Source organism: Trichoderma ghanense, assembly GCF_004382785.1.
Source record: "Trichoderma ghanense strain CCMA-1212 chromosome Unknown scaffold_19, whole genome shotgun sequence".
Taxonomy (NCBI): Eukaryota; Fungi; Ascomycota; class Sordariomycetes; order Hypocreales; family Hypocreaceae; genus Trichoderma; species Trichoderma ghanense.
This window is the reverse complement of record NW_027395682.1, coordinates 29650-47480: the sequence shown is the minus strand read 5'-3', so window position 1 is coordinate 47480 and position 17831 is coordinate 29650. Positions and strand designations below refer to the sequence as shown.

At 55.7% G+C, this 17831-nt stretch overlaps 4 protein-coding genes across 4 annotated transcripts; 2 read left to right on the top strand and 2 right to left on the bottom strand.

Annotated features, from left to right (window-relative positions):
* Window positions 1-232: 232 nt before the first annotated feature.
* On the top strand, window positions 233-1416 carry CCMA1212_009811 (uncharacterized protein; the record flags this gene model as incomplete). Its single annotated transcript, XM_073706877.1, has 2 exons — window positions 233-1133; window positions 1214-1416. 2 exons carry the CDS (start codon window positions 233-235, stop codon window positions 1414-1416), a joined length of 1104 nt encoding a protein of 367 aa, XP_073554637.1.
* Window positions 1417-2330: 914 nt separating this feature from the next.
* Window positions 2331-4160, top strand: CCMA1212_009810 (uncharacterized protein; the record flags this gene model as incomplete). Its single annotated transcript, XM_073706876.1, has 11 exons — window positions 2331-2376; window positions 2434-2584; window positions 2666-2689; window positions 2752-2806; window positions 2860-2918; window positions 2988-3153; window positions 3218-3284; window positions 3352-3433; window positions 3504-3738; window positions 3806-3932; window positions 4030-4160. The coding sequence occupies 11 exons, from the start codon at window positions 2331-2333 to the stop codon at window positions 4158-4160; spliced, it is 1143 nt and encodes a 380-aa protein (XP_073554636.1).
* Window positions 4161-4560: 400 nt separating this feature from the next.
* CCMA1212_009809 (uncharacterized protein) lies at window positions 4561-6180 on the bottom strand (the record flags this gene model as incomplete). Its single annotated transcript, XM_073706875.1, has 3 exons — window positions 4561-4628; window positions 4835-5780; window positions 5851-6180. Coding segments are annotated over 3 exons (1278 nt in total). The 3' UTR covers window positions 4561-4626.
* Window positions 6181-13632: 7452 nt separating this feature from the next.
* Window positions 13633-17434, bottom strand: CCMA1212_009806 (Serine/threonine-protein kinase ssp1; the record flags this gene model as incomplete). The annotated part of the gene is made up of 2 exons (XM_073706874.1): window positions 13633-17020; window positions 17202-17434. 2 exons carry the CDS (start codon window positions 17432-17434, stop codon window positions 13633-13635), a joined length of 3621 nt encoding a protein of 1206 aa, XP_073554629.1.
* Window positions 17435-17831: the final 397 nt, after the last annotated feature.

The following is a 17831-nucleotide window of genomic DNA, read 5'->3' as shown; positions in this document are numbered from 1 at the left end:
GCATTTTAAGCGCTTTGATTCCACCATCCAGTTGATACGCGCCGAACCTGCATACAGATTACATCGCCATTGGCTACATTTGACGGGGCGCCTCTCTGAGGGCTTTCTCTCTTTTGTCGAACATATACCTGAATATCTTTCCGTCTAGTATGATGGAAAAGGAAATACAGTCCTGTGTCCGAACATCAATTTGTTCATGTCGCTCCCATCAGCCCGACTTCCCATACATATCATGACATCTCCAGACACATACACAGTTGGCTGGATATGTCCCCTCCAAGAAGAATACGAAGCCGCCCGCGAAGTGCTAGACGAAGACCTCGAAGGTCCAGAAGCCGCAGAAAAGGGTGACGGCAACACATACTTCTTTGGCCGCATCGGCAAGCACAGCGTCGTCATCGCATGTCTTCCGCCAGGACGCTATGGGACAACGGCCGCAACTCGTGTGGCAAAGGACATGATGCGCTCCTTTCCGCAGCTCAGGTTTCTGCTACTGGTGGGTACAGCTGGTGGTGCGCCTACGGAAGAGCAAGACATTCGGTTGGGAGATGTTGTTGTCAGCGTGCCGACTGATACCGCTGGCGGTGTCGTTCAGTATGACTACGGGAAGCGGGCTGAGGAGTTTCTACCAACGGGTCATCTCAACGCTCCTCCGACGGTGCTGTTGGGAGCTTTGCCGGAGGTGAGACGGAGGCACAATTACCCCAAGAGATTTGGGGGGATTGACGAGCATCTGCAAGTGTTCAACAACAACCCTCGATTCCAGAAACCGAAAGAAGAGGACCGTTTATTCCGCCCAGACGCCAGACATCATGGCGGGAATGGCTGTTCAAAGTGCGATTTGAATGGCCTCGTCCTCCGCCCGCCGCGGACCTCAGGACGAGCCGTCAATGTCTTTTACGGCACCGTTGCATCCGCAAACTCCCTCATGAAGGGTGCAACCGAGAGGGATTTCTATGCAAGAGATCGAAAGACAAAGGCGCTCTGCTTTGAGATGGAAGCGGCTGGTCTGATGAACGACTTTCCCTGCATGGTGATACGGGGGATAAGCAACTATTCTGACTCGCATAAGAACGACGAGTGGCGCTGTTATGCAGCTGCAACGGCAGCGGCATATGCCAAAGAGCTGCTTTGTGTGGTGAGGCCGGTCAAGGTAACACCTAGTCCGAGGAGTACAACGAGTAAAAACCCCTTTCTTGACACACTGCCATAGTTCACTCAGTCATGCTGATGCAACAGATAGCTGCTGAGGTCGCTGCCAATATTCGTCATGAGATTGAGGCGGCGCAGCATGTCGCTCGATCAACTCAATTGCCGCCGTGGCCTGCTCCGCAAGGGTGCTTGAGGAGTCGATTCGAGGCTGAAATTGAAGAGGAGGAAAGATGGCGCAGAGAGACGGCCTTTATGAATGCGTAAGGTGTGCTTTTGTCGGACATTTTACACCTCTTGTGTTATCTGTGGGAAAGACGAAAGAAACAGACGTATATCCGACAGGCCGAAATAGCTCTGTAGGCTCAGATGGCCCAAGAAGGGACCATGTTCAACCTTTTGTACCGAGTGAGGATAGCTGATCGTCTTGGTCTCGGGATAGAAACCAACCTTGAACCTTGCAATCAGACGCTTGAGCAATAAGCGCCTGTTCCGCCAGTGCCAAAATGAGCCATACAGTGAACTCGTTAGAGTTGTGAATCTACCCTCCATAAGTGTAGGCAACTGCCAACCATGCGCTAATTCGCGTTTAATAGCCAGCGTTGAGGATAACTCTTCTTTAGTCGAGAAAGCATCAAGCCGGCATGTCACCAGACCCGGTCTACCGTCACCAGCTGAAGTTCGCGGATAGTCCGTGAGCCAAACTATTTCGCAGCCACCACCTCTTCAACTCTAAAATCCTTATTCAATCTGGATAGAGCCTCCAGCTGAAGATCTCCCGTCACCTAGACAGAACTCAAGTCGCCCCCTAGCGCAAGACCCAAGCCATTTCTCAAACTCCGCCATTTCGGGCCTCTACAGTAGCGTCACCAAGTGACAGACTCATGCGTCTGACTCGTATTATCTGACACGGTATCTGGAGCCACGAAATGGATCCTTGAATGCACGCATCCCTGAGAGTATCTGTTCATTCCCACTCCGGCCAAGACCCTGACGTTGCTGATGCGGGGCTGGTTGGGTTGACTCGAATGACTTGTCCACGTATTCTTTCGGAGCTTATGAGGGTCGGAGTTGTTCAGCCATTTCCTCCCATTTTCCATTTATTTCCAAAGTTCCTACTCTTTCACTTCACAGAATAGCACCCTCTGTTTCTAAAAGGTCAATCAACTTTGCAAACGAAAATGCCCATCCCAACGGAAGTAGTCGGCTCCCTGCCTCGCCCAACATGTAAGACAAATTGAATCCCACCCCAATCAACCCCAACAACTAACCAAGAAAACCAAGACCTGCAACAAGCCTACGCCGACTACGACGCCGGCAAAATCACCCACGATGACCTCGTTGCCGCCCAGGACAAGGCCGCCCAAGACTCCGTCCAGCGAATGGAAGCGGCGGGAGAAACGCTTGTGACGGACGGCGAGCAGCGTGCTAGCTCGTGAGTCAAAACTAGAACTGGCAACTTCACATTCTGATTTGTATGGAGTGAGTTTACTGATGTGAGATGAGATTGTTTTAGTTTCGCAACGTATCCTATTGTGGAGTGAGTACTTTGACAGTGGAAATTGCTCAGAGAGAATTGTGTTTGCTTATGGGTTGTTGTAGGACTTTGAAGGGCGCGGGTTTGCCGAGCAACTTTGCTGCCGATGGACAATTCTTTGTAAGTCAAGAACGAAGAAACTATCGCGATGAACTGTAGCTCATGTACAACAGGCGATATTCGAAGACGGCCATCACCGCCAGCTCCCACGGCTCGTCAAAGGGCCCTTCAAGTTAGTTCCTTCAGCCATCTTCAGTCTACGAACATTCTACTGACAAATCCACACGTCATAATGAACCAGATACGCAACGTACGCATGGCAAAACTTGCAAAAGTCCAAGCCCTACGCCTCCCACCCAATGAAGCAGGCCGTCATCGCGCCGAGCATGATGTACCTCCTATACCCCCTCCAAGGCGAACTCGAAGGATATCCGCGGGACGAGTTCATCAAGGACCTGATCGATGAAGTAAGCTACCCAAACAGACTTCACTTCTGGTTGTTCGTGCAAGTTGCTGACTTGATGTGTATAGTGCGAGAAAGATATCCGGGGATGCTTCGAAGCAGGCGCAAAGCGAGTCTCCATCGACTTCACCGAAGGTATCACAAACCTCCATACACCCCAAGTCACAACCTCATATCTAACAAAATCTCTCTTATTAACCAGGCCGCCTCGCTCTCAAGCACGACCCCAAGAACCCCTGGACAAACCTCGACCTCCTCGAACGCTTCGTCCTCCTCATCAATCAGTACGAACCACCACCACCACCACCCCAAACCCACAAGCAAACGTTCAGGTTTCCACTTACACATTCGCAGAGTCCTCGAGCGCTTCACCCCCGACCAGCGAGCCAACATCGGCCTGCACACCTGCCCCGGCGGCGACTGCGACTCGGTGCACTCCGCAGAGGTGGACTACCACAAACTCCTCCCGTCGCTGTTCCAGATCAACGCGGGCTACTTCTTGATTCAGCTTTCTTCCGAGAAAAACCGTGAGGCGGTGTATGAGTCCATTGGACAGCATATCCGGAAAGATGCCAACGGCGTCAAGCAGGTACGCTTCCTCATGTTGGAACAGTGTTGCAGGCTTCTAAAGAACCGCGCTCAATGTGTGGAAACAGGTCGCCTTTATCGGAGTCATCAACACGCTCAATCCCGCCATCGAAACCCCCGAACAAGTCGCCGACCAGCTGGTCCTCGCAAGCAAATACATTCCCGTGGACCAGCTCGGCGCAACAGATGACTGCGGTACGACTCAATTCATTCACTTTTACAAACCCTTCCATCTCCTTTACAACCTTTCCATCCAGTTGACGAGCGACTAACATAGATGGGTGTTTGATAGGCTTCTCTCCCTTCTCCATCGACCTCAAGCCCAGCCACGGCAGCCCGGATTTCGCCAGGGACATTGCTTCTCAGAAGATTGCGAGCCGTGTCCAAGGCGCAAAGTTGGCTAGTGAGAGGTTGGGCGTATAAGCCATTTTTTTGCAGATGGTGCTGTAGGTGAGCGTTGTGAGTTTGTTGGCGTCTGGCAATCGCGCTTGAGGTGGTTTACAGAGTTGACAGGGTTGTTCAATCAAAGCTCTCTCGGTGTGTTGATCTTTTGAATCACGTTAGAGCGAAGAATGTGATCTGCATAGACAATTCAACATATCTACTTAGGTATCTTTAAGTCATCGGGGTGGATGAAGATGGCGCAAGAAGCCTGTTACATGTGATTGAGCAAAAACTCAACCGAAAGTAATCCTCGCGCACTCCAGCTCAATCTTACCCTTATAGTTCATCTCCTCAAGTCATCGCAAGACACAAGAGCTTGTCTGCGACTCCTCCTCAAGAAGTAAGCAAGGTGTTGTTCATTCTTGAACAGGGAATCTCTTCAGGGTGATTGCGAACTTTCTGTTTCAGTAGCCCTGAGCGAGGCAGCTGTCAACTCGACGGTAGATCCTAATATAGAACCATCATGACCGTTCAAACTCCCCTGCGAAGCGCTCGGCTCCCCCTTGTCACGCTTTCTGATAACAGCAAACGCTTTAGAAAGCCTAATCGCAAAGCTCCTCTCAACGCCGACTAGCCACAGCGCAAACGCTCGTCAGCATTGACTCAAAGACAATCGGCGCGCTTGAGACGTATAAGAGCAAGAAAACACCTACATATGAGTAGATACACGTATTTCGAGACAGCGGGTGCCCAAACCAGCACGGAGACAATCTGGCCAACGGACCAAGACACGGGGGCTAAAAGGAAGCCGGAGATGTAATCCAGCAGGTAAAAGAGACTAATCAGATTCAACACCATGTATCTGATGAAAATGACTTCCGAAACAAAGATGAACACGGACGTCAAGAATCGTCCCAGCTGGATCATTTGTAAAAGCAGCAAGGTTCTCTTCTTTGAGACCGCTTGCGCATAGTTCCTCAACCACAAGGTTCCTGCACATTCTGCCCACAGCTTCTTGAACCAAATGAGGCCCAGAGCCGTCGCAGCAATGCCCAGGAGGAATTCGGCCTGGTCGATCCTCGCGCCGTCGTAGTAGCGAAAGCGACAAAAGGCTGTTATCTCGGATTTGCGGTCACATGGCTTCGAACGGTACGACCATGTCCAGTAGCAGATGGCGTCAACGTCCAGTCCCGCCAGAACAGAAGCCTGAGTGGTCACGAATGACATGATCAATGCAGCAGTGCATAGCAACAGCGAGTAGTAAGAGCCCAGCTGCAGTTTGTAGAGAGTGACTTGGTTCAAGAGGAGTGGCAGTATAGCAATGATTGTGAGGTCTTTCATGAGCAAGCGATTCGTTAGAAAACTTTGCCATTGGTCAGTTGGTGCGATGGCCGGCTGGGAAGCAGCGTATAGCAGGCCAATCTGAACGGCTGATATGAAGAAGCACTGAGCTTCCTGCAGCTCGACGATGAACGTGCTGGTCGCGTAATCGAGGCGCTTGGCCAAGTGAGAGCGCTGGAATGTAATCAATGAGTACACCCTGCGTTTGTACCGGGTCAATGTCGCAAACCAGTCCATGCTGCTCGCAATATGGAGGAGCCGGATACACAGCCAAGCGTAAAGGACAATGGCATGAGCCATTATGTATGCCAACACCACCTGGACAGGACGATCAGTGGAGAGCCTTGGTGAACAGCATTCATCGCGCTTGGGACTCGATACGACGTACCCCTGGTCCAGCAAGGTCGGGATCTACCTTGAAGTTTTCAATGTAGCTTGCGTCACATTGCTGAGATAACTCCAAGCCCAATGCATGAATGTTCGGAGGGTGGCGCATGGCCGCGTGGTCAGGCTCCGATGCGTCGGGTAGCCTGGCGAGGCTCTCGAAATCTCCGTCCAATTCCAAGCTCCCGTTCGCACAGGCGTGGAAACTCTTAAACACGTCGACGGCATCAAACTTGGCAAGATCGGGGACCGCCAGATACTCCAAGATCTCAGCTGTATCGCCAGCGGTATTCGAGCTGTTGTAGTCGTGAGGGTACGGCTCATATGTCGCCATGGTCGCCAGGGTCAAGCAGTTCCACTGCGTCTGCCAGTCCTGGAATAGCAGGTCATGGTCTGCACAGGCCTTGGTGCAGTTGATGCCCCCTGCCCCGTCTCTGCATCCATTGGAGTATATGTTGAGGACGGCGGGATGTGACAAGATGCGATGCCCGTCATTGGACTCTATCAAGGTGCCTCGGATGATACGATCCGCCGTCGGCAGTCTGTCAAGTTCGCTGAGTCTCACGTGGGAGGTATTAAGAAGGAGCTTGGATTCTGGGAGAAATGTCACAAGTCCATTGAACGCCTCCATTTGGGAGAGGAGACGGGATGGACCGCGAATGCTCAGCAGGAAGAAGCAGTTGTGTCGTCACTCAGTCGTGCGGCTGTGACCTGGTGTCTTGACAAGGCTCAAAGCCCACAGAGCGGTCGGCCGGTGCTTTTAAAGCATCACGAAGGAGATAGGAAGCAGAAGCTGGCTGCAGCCAAGGTAGGGCAACACGAATGAGCCTCATTCTCCACATCGGTATGGTTATCATGTCAGTGCAGCGTAGACCTGCGCATATCTCTTTGACAGACGTCCAGTCATCCATCATAGGGGCCGTTAGGCAACACTCAGGAGTCGGTTTGTATCACCCTCATGATGAGGCTGGGCGATTGTGCCTGCAGTCGGCAGGATCCCTCATCGGTCGAGGGGGAGGACAATGGTAAAGGCTGGATGAGTCGAGTCCATCTCTGGGCCTTGTACCACCTTGAGACGTCGAGAATGTTCGAGGACATGATGCAATATCATTTTGCATGTCGATACGTAACAAGCGAAGCCATGGAGGGATGGTCAAGTTGTTTGTGAGTGTCTGTCAGTTGATGTTGTCGAGGCATGTGAAGGCAAAGGCAGCCCCAGCGTCTTATCTCAGCACATCTACTGCACGAGAGGACGTGTGGCTGTGCAGATGGCATACAAGGTACAAGGGTACATTACCACAATGGACGTGCCTGGTTGTGCAACTGCGGCGCCATCACAGCCTCCATCAATGATCTTTTGCGTGAATCCAGTAAGGCTCGAATGACTCAAGCTGCCTATGTACAAGTACAGTACTATTGTCAAGCTCCCTTCTCGATGTGCAGCTCGGTATCGCCACAGCCGCATGTCCTTCAAAGCGTGGCTCAACATGTTTCGTGCGTCATTCCCTCGCCCGCTAGTCCCGATCCAGCACGCCTACGTACGCCTCGGATTCCCGCACCGCCACAGGCTTCCCCAACTTCCCCAGCTTCGCATGTCACTGCCTGCAGGCACTCCGTCAAGTCGAGCGATTCCTCGCCTTCACTCCATCACCTCCTACGGCAGCTCTCAGGCGGCCTCTCCTTCACTCTCCAACACAAGATTTCCTCAATTCGGCTTTCCATCGCCAAAGTCCTGCGGCGTCTCTTTTCTCCTCGGCCATCATGCGCTGCTGGTCTTGATCCGACTCTGTGACGACATCCAAGGCTCGAGCCATTCTCCCCACTTCGAACCTGATCCCACCAGCCCTCTCTTTCTCACAATCTTTACTTTTTCTTGATCGCTTTGTTTGTCCCCATTGCTGCATCGTCGTCGCTATCGCGTCTCGGCTACGGCTTCTTTGTCCTCTCTTTGCTTCACCAGCCCGCATGTACATACACCAGCCGCCCAGCGACGCCGAAGCTGCACCGCACGGGTCGCAGCAGTCCGCGCCGATGACCGACTGGCCAGACGAGCCAACGGCGGGAGCCTGGGAGGACGTGGCTCCTCAGCGCCCAGCCAGTGCGACCGCAAGCTCCATCCACCGCAAAGAAGTGCCTGCGTCGCTGCGGCCTGGCGGAGGCGCCGCAGTGGCAGCGGGAGTGGGCTTCGGCTCGCCGGAAGAAGAAGACAGCGTGTGGAACGAGGCGCGAAGGCAGCCTTCGGGCCTGAATGAGCCTGATCAGGTGCCAGATGCCCTGCGGCCCGGCGTACAGAGGGCATTGACGAATCCGTTCCTGAGGAAGCAAGTCCCGTCCGACGCAAACCTCCAGGCTCCCGCAATCACTCTTCAGCCTCCAACCGCCACGCTATCCAGCTTGAGCCTGGAAGAAAATAATGTCCAGAATCCATGGCAGCCAGCCGCTGGCGTACAGACTCCCCAACATAGAGAGGAGAACCTGCCCATTGTGGCGGCCCCTGGCGATCCGGATGACCCTTGGGCCCGTAGCCCGCCCGAGCCACCTGCAAAGGAGCCCGTGTCTCGATCTGAGGACCTCATCTCTCTGCACTCTGAGGGCTCAGCCTGGGACGAGGGTGCGCACAGCGAGCATGGCGATCCAGCCTCCCCGCCGCAGCACGCCACAATGCCCGATGATATTGTTCGTGAGCAGCACGTCTGGGACGACGTGGCCCCGTTGGACGATGCCAAGGGCAAGGGCAAGGTACCCGATCTTACCCCAGCGCAGGCGGCCCAGTTGGACGATTGGAGCCTCATAGACGCAGAGCCCTCGTCGAGCTCGCCGCCACGACAGCCGCAGGAAGAGTCCTCGACCGATGGACTGGACGAAAAGCCGCCCTTGCCACCGCGGCAGTCGGGAAGCCGCATACGATGGACCCCGTCACGCCCGCCGGTCGACGGCAAAGCCGAGACGTACCAGATCAAGAACATCCGATGGCACGATGCCAGCTCGTCCAAGAACCCTCGCGTGTCCCCGATACTGATACAGAACGAGAACGGGCCCTGCCCGCTGGTCGCATTGGTCAACGCACTCACCTTGACGACGCCTGAGGACATTGGCGATACGGCGCTGGTGCAGGTCTTGCGGTCGCGGGAGCAGGTCAGCTTGAGCCTGCTGCTGGATGCCGTCTTTGATGAGCTCATGTCTCCACGGAGAACATCGTCAGAGGACTCGCTGCCGGATGTCTCCGAACTCTACTCCTTCTTGCAGAGCCTCCACACGGGCATGAACGTCAATCCGCGATTCATCCCCGCCCCAGAGGTGATTGCCGCTTACGAGCACACGTCGCTCACGGAGCTGGATGCGAGCGAGCGGCGCAAGTACATCCCGGGGACATTTGAGAACACGGCCGAGATGGGTCTCTATGCCACCTTTTCCATCCCCCTAATCCACGGCTGGCTGCCGCCACACGATGACCCTGTCCGCTCTGCCATGGAAAGACACGCTGCCTCTTACGAAGACGTGCAGAACCTACTATTCCGCGAGGAGGAGTTGGAGGACAAGCTGGCTTCATCCGAAGAGGGCCTTACAGAAGCAGAGCAGGACCTTTACCGGGACATCATCACCATCAAGATATTCCTCAACGAGTCGGCGACCCAGCTGACGCCCTGGGGAATCGAGGTGATCCAAAAGGCGATCCGGCCAGGCACGTTTGCCATTCTCTTCCGCAACGACCACTTCTCCACGCTGTATTGCCACCCACACACTCGGCAGCTTCTCACGCTCGTGACGGACGCGGGATACAGGAGCCACGATGAGGTGGTCTGGGAAAGCCTGCGGGACGTCAATGGGGAACTCAATCAGTTCCTTTCGGGCGACTTTCGACCCGTGAGTGGGGATGCGGCAGCCGGCTCGAGCAGCGCGGCAGGAGAATACAGGAACGACCAGGGCGGCGGCGCTTGGAAGACGGTCACCAACAAGCGCGGCAAGACGAAGGAGGCTGCGGCCCAAGGGGAAGGGGGCCAAGCAAGCTCGACGACGGAGCAAGAGGACAGAGACCTGGCCCTGGCCCTGCAGCTGCAGGAGGAAGAGGACGAGAGACACCGGGAGGAGCAGGCTCGGCGGCAGCGTGAGCGGGCGCTGTCGGAGCAGTACATTGAGCAGGCCCATCTGCCGATACCCGTTGCCCGCCCGGGAGGAGGCAACGCCGCAGGCGGCAACGGTCCCCGGCGCGACTCTGCCGCGACGGCCGGGGGCGGTCCAACGCTCGCTCCGCCCCGACGGAGCTCCCACAGCGTCGCTACCACTGCCAGCAACAACATCAACGCAGTTTCTGCCTCGGCTTCCCAGCGGTCCCTGGGCAATGCCGGAGCCGTGCCGCAGCAGGTCCGGCCACTCGTTCCGCCGAGAAGACCGGGTGTGAATAGGCCGGCCGATAACTCGGACGAACCGCCGCCGCCTTCGTATGAACAGGCCGCCCAGGTTCCCGCATACCTCCCACCGCCGGGACACCCCAACCACCCCGAAAGCAGCCCGGTGGCGTCCCGACAGGCCTCTCGGTCGAGCGCAAGTACCGGCGGGCCGCCTGCTGCAGTCCGTGCTCGCCGACCGGGTGCCCCTGTCCCGGCAGGTCGAAGGGCGGCGGTTCCTGCGGGGGCGGCCTCCAACAAGTCCGATCGAGACTGTGTACTGATGTGATGGAATGATGAGATTGACGAGATTGACGAGATTGACGAGAGCGAGCTATTTGGGTCCTATGGGCAGCATCACGATGACTGGCGTTTGATGGATTGGCAGGCGTGTATTTTGGGCATACTCTGGATGATTGTATGGACGCTCTTTTCCTAGTCTTTGAGGCATTTCTAATATTCATCATACCTTATGGCTAGAACGTGCAGTAACAAGATCTCTTCTCGCTGGCGTAAAACACGGTATTTCTGCAAATCCTTCAACGACGACATGTCTGTGGCATATTGGCCTTGGATCAAGGCATGACAACAGCAAGAGTATAAAGGCACCAAAAAAGAAGGAGAAGGAAAGAGAAAAAGAAAGAAAGAAACAAAAAAGGAAAAAAAGAAATCATGGCTTCGACGTACCAGGGACTCGAACCCTGAGCCTTAGTCTTGATCTCCCTGTTGCGGGTAGCAATAGGAGGACTACGCGCTACCATTGCGCCAGCACGCCATGCAGTTATCGGGGCTACTCTATTTGCAGCTTATATCCCTACTCGCACGCCACAATTGGGCAGGTGGTGATTCGCGGCAGTAACTTGGGGGACAAATGCGACCTGGTGTGGCTTTTGTTTACTTCGTCATTGCTGATTTGTTGACATCATCGCCACTTCTCGAGACTTTCTTGTGTGGGCTTTTACTTTGCTTGTTAAAGAGGAGGTGTAGTTTGTTTCCCATATCGTGCAATTGAACATTTGGCGCATTCACCTCATTTTCTTTAGTGTAATCCAAGGGGATTTGCTGTGCATCAAACCATGTCGTCGCCTCTGGAGGGCATCTTCCCGCCCTCGCGCGAAAACTACGAACTCCTGCTTCGAGGCTGGCAAATCGGGTATCCCATCGTACGTTCCCCTCCCTTCTCACCCTCCTCCTCACCCTCAGCCCATTATACCCTACAAAAACCAACACAATTTGAATTGATAGCTGACGATGAAATGAGGGAAAACAGATTGGCTCCCTCCAATGGATCATCAAATGGTACGGCATGGGCAAGACCTCCGTGTCCAGCCGCTTCAACATCCCCGGCCGGATCGCCTGGATGACAATGGAAAGCCCGGGCTTCCTGACGCTGCTCTACGTGATGAGGACGCTACCTCAAAAAGTTGGGATTGAAGACTTGCCGTGGCAGAATAGAGTCCTCGGGGGCCTCTTTGTATGTCCTCCTCCCTCCCNCCTCTTTCTCCTTCATCCCATCCTCCCAACCTTGTCTATTCATCTCAAAACACTCGAGGCGAGATACATGCTAAGATAGGTGTAAAGGTCATCCACTACTCCTACAGAGCCCTCCTCTTCCCCCTCCTCCAACCGTCAATGTCCCCCATCCACATCGGCGTCTGGGCCCTCGCCCTCAGCTTCCAGCTCTGCAACGCCCTCTGCCTCTCCTCGTGGCTGTCCGCCTACGGGCCCACCACCCCGGAAGCATGGTCGCGCACATCCTCCCTTCCGCAGTTCATCCTCGGCATAGGAATCTTTTACCTTGGCCTGTCGTCGAATTTCTTTCATGACGAGGAACTGCGTGAGATTCGAAGGAGGGAACAGAAACGCCAGGACCGCATCCGCGCACAATCCTCCTCCTCCTCCTCCTCCTCCTCCACCAACAACACTGATAAGAATAGTGGTAGTGGTGGCAATGGTGGCGTGGAGAAGCACTACCAGATTCCGCAGGCGGGATTGTTCAGATATATCCTTTACCCGCATTACTTGTCTGAGTGGATCGAGTGGTTCGGCTTCTGGATGGCGGCGGGATGGGGATGTGCCCCTGCACGGGCGTTTCTCGTGAATGAGGTGTTTGCGATGATGCCTAGGGCCGTGAACGGGAGGAAGTGGTATGTTGAGAGGTTTGGGGAGGACAAGATTGGGAAGAGGTGGGCTGTTATTCCGGGGGTTGTGTAAGGCTCGTGTTGGGATGCCGTTTCTTTTTTTTTTACTAAAAGCGATTATGCGGTTTGTTAATGTTGAGTGTTGTGAAGCGATTCAATTCTTGGTTCACGTTCAATGTTGCGGACATTTGACACACTTGGCTAGACATTGTATACATTGGTTTGCCAGTCACGTTGATCGAGCCCGGACTCCTTCTCGTGAAACTGCAAGCTCAATGCATCTCTGCAAATTACACACTGTCCGTGACTGTGGTGAACAAAAAGAAAAAGAAAAGATGAGAAGCAAAGTTCTAAGCCAGCCGACCCTAAAAAGCCTCAAGCAAACAAAGCCCATTCAAAAACCTCAAAAATGTCCTCCTGCAGTGCTTTAAATCTCCGCTCCGCCATTTGCTTTCACCAAAGCTGGCCTACTGTACTCCAACGCACAGATTGTGTGCAGACTTCCAACATAACAGCACATAACTTTGCACAATGCATCAAACTGAGCTGACCAACTGTCTTCATCTATCGATCACCAAGTACCGGCACAACAATCAAGTCATACATCACGAAGAAATTACAAAAAAAAATAAATACTTCCCCTGTATTTCAGTATCATTCTATCCCATAATGCACCATCCCATTAATCCCAATCCTTGATTTGAATCCCAAGTAAAAGTTGCTCCATAGCTCCCTAAGCTCCCTAAAAAAAAAACTAGTAAGAAATACATGGATAAGAAGCCAGGAATAACATGAAGAGACCCAATCTAGTTCCCAGCCTCTATAAGAATAAACAGAAGCTGGTATAGAAAGTTACAAAAAGAACAATAAAAGCCGATTCCAGGTCCCGGGATATTTCGAGAGGGCATGCTTTACCGGCATGCCACGATGCAATGCTAGACATAGATGATAGAAAGACATGATCAAAACGCCCGCCCATTCCAGCCATTGTTGTCCCAATAATCAAGCAAGGTGATTAAAAGATGTAATTTCCAACTGTTCCGTAGCTCCGATTTCCCCCGTGATGATGATGTTGGGTTTGATGATGCAGCCAATTCTTCGTGGCGTCGTGGTTCATCCGTACCGTTACCGCTTCAAGGTCACTCCACGCCCATCAATGGGGTAGTTGTCGTTTGAAAGAAGAAAAAGCCCGTGAAAAAGGAGAAAGGAATCGGAGGACCGCAAGAGTAAAGGTCTGTCACCTCACATCTGGAGGGATCTTCAAGAAATGTTCACTCTCCTGGCTGTCTCATCGCTCGCCGTGCTAATGTTGCTAAGGTTGGTGTCCCGCCGTCTAGCCTCAAAGGGTCTGTGTCTCGTAGTCACCGGCGGTCGCTTCTTGGACTTTGCCATGAGCAAGAGCCCCTCGTCGCTGTCATCGTCGTTGTCGTCGTCCTCCTGCTTGCGATGCTGCTGGCTGGCGCCACGCGGGTCCGAGGTTGGGCCGGAGCTGTCAATCTTGACTCGCACCGGGACCCCTTCCATGGACGACGAGTTCTCAAAGACCTGGTCGATGGGAAAGCCACCGGTAGGCTCTTTTCCAAGGGCTGGAGGAGTGAGCGAGTCCTTGGTCTGCAAAAGGGCCTGCGGATCCACCGTCCCCGGCCTCTGCAGCAGCTCGCCCTCCAAGTCCGCCGAGACAGAGCTGGCGCCGCTGAGGAGGGCCGGCAGCGACGGGTCGGACTGGAAAGCCAGCATCCGCTGAGACGCGCTGTTGGCCGGCGGGCAGGTGGTAACGGGGCTGGCCGTCTCGCTGGGGCTTGTCAGGGGCGTTCCCAGATGATCCATGGAATCCGTGCTGGCGGTTTTGGCCATGTCCATGGTGCCTCTTCGCGATGGGGCATCGGACTGCCAGTCCTGGTGAGCGATCCGAGACCATTGGCTCCCCATGTCGGCTGAGCCATCCTCGCTAACATACGACCCAGTGTAGGCAGGCTCGGGGCTCATTGCGGCAGGCGTGCGAGTCACAGGAGACTTGCCGTCGGCCCCGTTGTCTATACGGTGGGCAGTGACGGGGCGTTCCTGGTACCGCTGGTGAAAGTTGGGATCAGACTGGAGGTGTCGGTGCTGATGGTAGGAGTGAGTGGGGATGGACTGGGGCGACGATGACAAGGGGGACGACGACAGAGCGTGGCTGTATCTGTTCCGGCCCAGGTCGACCGAGCGCATGGAGCGCGTGCTTCGCAGGCCGGGGATGTTGCCAGGAACCACGGCCGTGTTGAGGGCGACTTGCGGAGTGGCGCGCTTATCGTTGCTCGCAAAGAGGCCGCGGTGGGGCGACGGAGAGCGCATGGAGTCGACTCTCAGCGCGCCCAGCTCTGACCTGGCGCTCGGCAGCTCCGAACGGTAAGGAGGGTTCCTGTCATAAGACGGCGTGGGGGGGACGGTGTGAGGCGTCAAGGGCAAAAACTGCCCAAAGTTCCTGGCCCGCAGGGTGCCGCTGTTGCGGCCAGAGCCGAGGTTGGGATCGCGCCGAAAGTTGGTGGCCGCCTCGTCCAGCTCGCTGTGAGAGCGGCCCCTGGTCACGCCGGACGACGTGGTCAGGGGTGGCAGCACGGTAGCCATGGGGTCGTAGGCAACAGCTTCCACGCCGCTCTGGGCGCTTACATAGTCGGACGAGTGCCGCTCCATCTTGGGAGGGCTGTTCCGCTCGGGCACGGGAGGAAAGTACTCGTCCGGACGAAGGCTGCGGCGCCTGTCCAGGTAAGGGGTGGGAGGATTCGTGGCCGGAGCCGGGGGGAGGGCGGGCTTTGGCATGCTGTCGCCTCCGGAACTGGCGACGCTGCTGGCAGCCCGTCGACGGGATCGACTCTCGCTGCGGTCAACCAAGGGGTGCATGACTCTCCCGACGGCCTTTCTGACAACGGAGCGGGCCCGTTCGAGGAAGGTGAGGGGCACGACGGCAGACGACAGGTCTCGCTCGTCAACCTGGATCTTGCGCCCACTAGAGGGCCTAGCCGGGTCAGTCTCTTCCAGCCATGCTCGCGGATTCGGCAGTCCCTGGAGGACCCAAGGATGCTTCTTGATGTCCTTGAGGCGGATTCGCTTTTCCGGGTTCTTGGTGAGCATCTGGCGCAGCAGGTCGTACAAGAGATTATCCACGTCTTCGTATTCGACGTCATTGTCGTCACGGTAGGGACGCGTGTTCTGGCGCTTGTAGAGGGACGTCACGGCCGGCGAGGTGGAGGGATCCACGGGCATCAGTCTCCTGCGGGGGATGTACACCTCCTCGGTGGCAATCTTCCTGAACATCTGGAACTCGTCCTCTGCCAGGAAGGGGATACGCGCAAAGATGAGGCAGTAGAGAGTCACGCCGAGGGACCACACGTCAATCTGCTCGGACACCTTGGGCTGAGCCTGATCAGGGTCTGTGTAGCAAAGCTCCGGGGCGAAAAAGGCAGGGGTGCCAACAGTCTTTGAGAGTTCCAAGTCATCGTCAAAGTCCTTTGCCTCGGATTCGGACACCAGATCATCCGGCTCGCCATCACGAATAGGACGGCCAAAGTAGGAGACGCCAAAGTCGGAGATCTTGACGCGGTGGTCTTTGCTCCAGAGCAGGTTGGCAGGCTTGATATCACGGTGGACGACGCCCTGGTAGTGCAGGTACTCAAGACCGAGGACGGTGTCGCGAAAGGCGGACCGCGCCTGGTCAAAGGTGAAGCAGGGGACATAGGAGAAGTCGTCAGCAAAGGGGTCGTGGGCACGGGGGTTGTAGTCGATGGAGGACATGTGGGAGATGATGGAGTCGGCCATGCTGGGCGAGCGGTCGCGGAAGCTCATGGTCTCGTCGTTGTTGGCGCGGGACCCAAAGTTGGCACGCTCCAAGGCGCTGGTGGACAGGGGGGGAGGCTGTGGGTGGGAGGGACCGGGGGTGACGAGGTCGTCGTCCTGCCAGTCGTCTTCTCCGATTGCGCCGGGCGACGAAGCCATGGAGTAGGAGTGCGAGGGGGCCACGGAGGACCGGCGGGAGATGGGGAGGGACATGGTGCCGTCGGCAGCCGCAAAGTCTTCCCTGGAGGAGATGCGGGACCACGAGGGGCCGCTGCTCACGTCGTCGGCGGCGCCGTGCTCGACACTCCAGTAGTCGCCAGGGCCGCTGTTGTTGCGAGCCATCTTGGCCCTCTTGAGCTCCTTGACGGCGTGTCGGCGCTCAAGGATCTTGTCATACATCTGCTCCTCCGGGGTGGGCGCCTCTCCGCGCATCTCGCGCTCGGCCCTCCTCCGTTCATACAGGCAGACATGGGGCAGTCCCTTTTTGCGCCACACAATCTCGCCCAGCTCGACGTGCTCCAGCACCATGTAAATCTTCTTCAGCTCGGGGTCGTCAATGACTTCGAGCAGGGCGACGACGTTGGGGTGTCTGATCTTTTTGAGAATGGCGATTTCCTTCTTGGTCTTGTCCTGGGGAGACATGGCCGTCACCTTGCCAAGTCGTCGTTTCTTGGAAAAGCGCGGAATGATTTTGATGGCAACGTTTTCGCCCGTCTCGAGGTTGCGGGCCAGCTTGACCTTGCCGTGCATGCCACGGCCAATCTCTTCGATCACTTCATACTGATTGATCGATTTGCGGCCGGTGTTGACGTCGGAGTCGATGAGAGCTTTATGGGTCCTAGACGAGAGAAGAGAAAAATTAGTCAATCGGTCTGGAAGGGCGATGCGGCGGTAGACGTATGACTGCAATGCAGCCTACTGAATACGAAAAAAAGACAAGATCTGGCGTTGTCACCGACGTGCCATGGGCATGACGGGGATGCTCGAGACGAAGAAGGAAAAAGCTGGTCAAGACATACTCTCGGACTCGGTGGGTCTGCAGCGGGTGCAGGTAGGGGCTCTCAAACATAGGGGCGGGCGAGTTGTTCTCCGAGACGGACGAGTTGGGCATGTGGCCGTGCCTGGCGACGGGGCTGTAGAGGCCGGGAGACGTCGTGGGCGTGCTGTTGGCGGTCCGCAGGGGAAGCGACGACAATTGGGACAGATGGGTGTAGGGCGCCGGCTTCGGCTGCGGCTGCGGCTGGCCGTCCATGATGGCGGGCGCTGGGCGGAGCGGGAGCGCTGCAACGGGACAGAGGACGGCGATGGAACGGTCGGATGAGTGAAGGCGACGAGAATCGGGTCGAGAGACAAGAGCAAGAGCCTCGAAATTGCCGGGTCACAGCGGTTGTCGAGGCGTGGTCTGCTAGGACAGCATCGTCTCGCGTGCAAATCTGGCTCGAGGGGCAGCGGCTCGTCGGCGAGCAGAGCACCAAGACCGGCGGAAGATGGAAGTGATGTCGAGAGCGGAGATGAGCGGGTTCCGGAAGGCGGTCGAGGCGTGCGAGAGCGGCAGAATACAAAAGAAATACGTTGCAGACGAAGCGAATCGCGGCTGTCGCGCTGGTCGGTGGTTTTGAGGCCTTTGGACGTTGGCGAAGGTTGCGAGG